Source organism: Athene cunicularia (assembly GCF_003259725.1).
Source record: "Athene cunicularia isolate RWA chromosome 2 unlocalized genomic scaffold, athCun1 chr2_part1, whole genome shotgun sequence".
Classification (NCBI taxonomy): Eukaryota; Metazoa; Chordata; class Aves; order Strigiformes; family Strigidae; genus Athene; species Athene cunicularia.
In genome coordinates, this window is record NW_020799095.1 from 99,002,028 (window position 1) to 99,007,316 (window position 5,289).

General features: G+C 42.1%; 1 protein-coding gene across 1 annotated transcript in view; it reads right to left on the bottom strand.

Moving 5' to 3' along the window:
- Nucleotides 1-5,077, bottom strand: part of MTCL1 (microtubule crosslinking factor 1) — a 53,231-nt gene extending 48,154 nt beyond the window's left edge. The window contains exons 1-2 of the mRNA XM_026842442.1: nucleotides 5,031-5,077; nucleotides 2,876-2,950 (exon numbers count right to left, since the gene is read on the bottom strand). Of these exons, the coding sequence (XP_026698243.1) occupies nucleotides 2,876-2,950; nucleotides 5,031-5,060 (105 nt within the window). The 5' untranslated portion in view covers nucleotides 5,061-5,077. The remainder of the gene's footprint in view (nucleotides 1-2,875; nucleotides 2,951-5,030) is intronic.
- Between the last annotated feature and the right edge of the window lie 212 nt (nucleotides 5,078-5,289).

A 5,289-nucleotide genomic window follows, 5' to 3' on the forward strand; every position in this document is an offset into this window, starting at 1 on the left:
GTAAGAGACACATTTATCAGCATTAGCAGTATAATGGAAGGCAGGCTTTGAAAGATGATCTCTTGAGACAGCAGATTTCATCATTGTTGGTAGGCCATGTGGACATATGTGCAATTATCTATGGAAACTTCATTTTAGTCTCCGGAGCGCTTTTATCTTTCACAAGCACCATTTTGTTATAATTCCTAATAATGGCAAACAAATCCAGAAGAAAACATGACTGACTTTAATTGTTCACCCAGATCAGGCTATTAAAACAAACAAACAAAAAGATTTACAAAACTAATTATGGTTTACCAATCTGAGGAAATTATTTAATTTCTAAAGCACACATCTTTGAACATTGGTAACAATGTCTTTTATGTTACCTAGATTAATTTTGCCCTATTCTATTTAGATATATACTAATTATGTCTTAATTTCATCTATTAATAACTGAAGAGCCACAGAAATAATTAGTTGTATACTTCTGAACTCAGCTTTCTTACTGATTCTCCCTGGGGCAGGTTGGGACTTTAAAATAATAAATAGTACAAAAGTTAATCTTAAATGTTAATAACATGATAGAGGTAAACAACAGTCAAAGTTTCTGTTAATATGTGGTTTTCAGTCATAACCATGAGTCAAACACGGCTGCAATCAGTTGACTAAAGCTCTGGTCATTTTGTTTCTGGCACCAGAAATGCGAGTTTTCTATGAATACAATCGAGGTGCATATAATGGACTGGAAGCAGAGCCTCAGGAAGAAGGGCTTTCTTTCCTCTCTATCGTCTCCTCACATACACACACATCTTTTTCACACATATATTTGCAAATTGCTTTTCTCTTTATAACTCGAAACTGCAAATTAAGTATCAGATTAAAACCTGGCAAAACTCCACGCAGCCTCTACTGGAGTCACTCTGAATTTTGCTTGCTCTGGCTGGATAAGGCTGTATGATTAAAGCATCATCTTTGGTCAGGACCGCAAAATACATTACCTTTGTTTTTCCTGTCATAAAGAATCATTTCACCCCCACAGCTGTAGGTTTTGTTTTTAGGGTAATACAAAGATTACAAGGAAAGTTACAGCCAGAGCAGTGATGCACATCAGAGCTCACAGGTGGCGTGATTAGGTTATTTATTTATCTGTTAATAGTTTCGAAATAATCACACCTGACATTTTCCTTATTCTTTTTTTGTAATCCAGCATTCTTCCCTGTGCTTCTTGTCTGCCTTTGGCTGCAAGCGCCCAGCCACCAGCAGCACTAGCTGGTGCCTCGCACCTCCCTGTCTGGAGGCAGTGGGACTGGTGCCCACGGGGAAGGTGGTCCCAGCCTGCCCGCACCCTTCTCCCCGGGCTGGGAGCACTAGGGGCCAGCTCCTCCCCGGGGGTCAGGGCAGGCTCCAGCCTGACACCCGCTGTGTTTCAAACAATATAAATAGTAGTCACCGAGTCACACTCGGGACAATGCACTCAGCATTTTGAAGCTTTTGAAGAAAAGGGAAAGGCTTTGATGGGCTTGGGGTCGGGGCCCCAGTGTTTTTGCTTGGCATCACTGCACGACTCAATGCGTCTGCAGAGTTAGCGCATTACTAGAGCAGGACAAAACCACCGTTAACTTCTTACAGTGGCATCACTTTATTGCTAAGCTTTCTCTATTAAAAAAAAAACAGAAAAAAGGATCACATTTGTAAGTTTTGTTTTAAGCAAGAGCTGAAACAAATGGGATTTTTAAAATTTAACAAACACAAGCTTCATACAAAACAACAGAGCTGATGGATGTTAATCTCACCTACTAAATATGGATCCCATATGGAAAGGTGAGAAAGCTCTAGATCTTCCCTGCTTCTCTGCCAGGGAACATGACTACTGAAAATCCCATTCCCCGGACAGCTTTTTACCAAAGAAAAAGAATGGTCAGGAGAGATTTATCAGCCCAATCTAAGCATGCCAGAAGGGTAGGACTCCAACCTTCATGCATCTGTCCCTCTGAAACTTTGTGTACAGAAATATCAGTGATTTCTTGATCAGTTGACACCAAGTAGAAACAGCAAGAGGGTGAGACACCCACACAGGCAAGCAGAGTTTTGACATATAAGGCAAACTGAGGAGAGGCCAAATCACCAGCATATAGTAATTCATTATTAGTTAAATAGTTAGAAATAGTTCATTATTAGTTAAAACATGAATGAAAAGAAAGGAAAAAAAAAAAAAGAGAGAGAAAATACAGTCTTTCCACCATTTTGGAGGAACAAAAGGGTTGAATTCCAGGGGCTGAAAGCTGGGCTATGGCATGGCCTGACTGTATTTCACACCCATGTGGATACTTCCCTAAAAGGTTTGTAGGTGGGGCAGACCATATAGAAAGAGAAGAAGAAATGACAGTGCAAAAATACTCCGTCAGTCATGGTGCTAGTCACAGACTTCAAGAGATAATTAAGAATAAATGGGAATTAATGATTACTGATAGTGATTATTTGCATGCAATACCATCACAGCTCTGCATGGCACTTCAGAGGGATGTTAATGGAGAAAAAAGCAGAAAGAAAAAAACCAGATCCCTCCCTACAGAGTCTGCAGTCTAAGACAAATGTAGAATGTGGAGATAAACAAATGAAACTTAAAGGAAAGAAATTAACTTAAATTCATTATGTAACAATGTAAATGATGTCATGAGAATGAAGAGCTGATCAAAAATTTTCAAATATGATATTTCTTTTCTGGCAAGAAGACACAAAGATAGATAGAGACCAACACCATCTCCTCTACCACCACCACGGGCTCAAGGGAACTGTCAGGCAGAAGATGGACAAGCGGTTTTGGGGTTGCAAGTCTGACAACAGGGCAATACAACCAGCACCCAAGCATCTGGCTGAGTGCCAGCACTCCTACCTTGCGCTGGAGAACCACTTTTCTTTGTGTTTTGCCTGGTGCCTGGTATTTTCCAAGAAGCTCCGTTTTGCAATTCTGCTGAATAAAAACTTTTTTTCTTCAATGCTGCTAGAGGCTGGCAAGCGCTACTATGAATTCTGCTTTTACACGACTTCAAGACAATCGATTTCACAGGTATTATTTACTTGGTGTGCCCTGTGGTGGGTGTGAAGTTCCAGCTAATTTTCATGACAAGTAAGTAAAACCACCAGTCTAGCCATATGTTATACATATCTGTAAGCATGTGGATGCACAGAATCTAAGTCTGTGGTTGCTTTTCACTCGTAAAACATGTAATGGGTATCTGAACTTATTTTAGGTATTTAGGGCAGCTGTCCCTGAAAAGCAGCATTTGAACCTTACAGGCTGTGTCTGTACCTACCCCTTTGGGCCATGCCCCAGGACCCGGCAGCTGTTTGACCAGGTTGGGCACTTGGTGTGGTGCGCTCTGGTCTCAACCAGCACATACCTGTGAATAGATACCCAGGTTTGGAGACAGCTCTGGGTAACAGCCTAGAGTTGGGAGATATCTAGAAAATGCACCTATAGGCTGGGCCATGTCAATATATAAGATTTTTTTTTAGTCTTTCCTACCCTAAAGAATTGCTGAAGAAAACTGAATGGCCACTTTGCACAGTACTGCTGCAATGGTTTTAATTTTCAAGCCCAAATCCTTTGCTTGCACGAGTTACACAATGTGTGTGTAGAGCGTAAAGTTTTTTTTTTTCCCTGGATGGTTTCTGGGATCACTTCCCCACATTGTGAGTGGTGCAGAGCTGATCCATGGTTACTTGGTTAATTTTGTGAAATCCTTTTTAAGGCTTTCCAAGGCAAACTACAGATGCTCTTAATGCCTGGATCTGGGCCGAGGAAGCAAGCACAAGGAATCCATTCCTTCTGCACTGCCCTGTATTTCCAGGAATGAGGAAAGGAAGGACAGTGCTGCCCAGAAACCCCAGTGGACACAACCATGCCTGCATGCAGTTTCATCTTTAATCTGCATGTGTGCAGGCATATATATATTTCATCCATGTATGCTACAGACTTGCATAAAAATAAACTCTCTGACCTGACTGATGACTTAAATAATTCTCCATAGCAGGCGCTGCAGGCAGAAAGCCCAGTGCCCCATTTTAAGGTCTGATTAAGCTGTGTGTATTGGCTCGGCAGGGACGCTCAGTCTGTTGTGTCTCAGGAAAGCAGGCTGCAGCTCCCGGCCACCATGAGCCCCTAGTCTGCCCACTCAGCTGCCTACCCTGCCCACTCAAGTGCAACATATAGTAATGCTTTATTATGATTATTATTACAAATCAATGGATTTTAAGATTCCAGCGATTCAGAGACGACCCATAGGTCTTGGCTGCATTCGCTGAGCCTGACGAGGGTGGAGCAGGGGAGGTGCAACCTTTTTCTTAACAAAGGCACGATGTCACTCTCAGCTCCTTTTGCAGCGAGGTGAAACGCTATCCCCATCTCTCCGGCTATAAACAGTAACTGTACGGGTGCTGGGAAAAGCTTTAACTCCTACAGTCAGCACAAAAAGCAGAGGAAACGAGGCAGACAACTTTCCTGAGAAGGATCAGCCTACAGGATTTCAATAAAATGGGTGTCCAAAGGGAGACTGAGTAGGTATTTTAGGCTCTGTGTTGTATCTCAGTTTGTGGAAGCATAAGTTCACATGTTACCCCCCTGACACCAGAGAGAGATCAAACCCAGGGCTGCGACATGAGAGCTCACAAGGTGTTGTTGCAGTGTGCAAACTGCATTCCCTGCCAAGATGCTCATTAGCACAGAATCTCTGGCACCGTGTATAAATTTAGTTAGTCCCTAAGCTGCGATCCAATTACTTTGCGAGACAAGGTGATTTTCTTTTCTTGTAGAAAACCTGCAGCCTGAATCTACTGGTACAAGCACAACGAGCCCAAGAAACCGCATGGTTTAGAGATCACACTTGTGTCCTAAATTGCTTCTACATTATCTCTGGGAGGTCTCAGTAGATTAAGGCCTAATTGCACTCTAGTTAATGTGCCTGCTGCTCCTGTCAACACTCGTGAAAAGAGATCTTCAGTATTGTCATATGATTTTATCCAAAACTGCACATTTTTGCAAACCATACCTGGGTAAATGCTTTTTTTTCTTTGTGCATTTCTCTGCTGCCTCTTCTCTTCAGGGAACTCTGCAACAGAAGCAACACTGAGTTATTGATAAGCTAAACAGAAAGCCTGCAAGTTTGGCAGGGCTCACCACCATAAAAGTAACTGGGGAGAAAGCAAGGATATTCTCCTGAGCAGCTGGGGATTTAATTTTTTTGTATTAATCACTAAAACCCCAAGATGATTAGGGCCCTGTCAGTGATTTTTTTCAATGCACAAAAC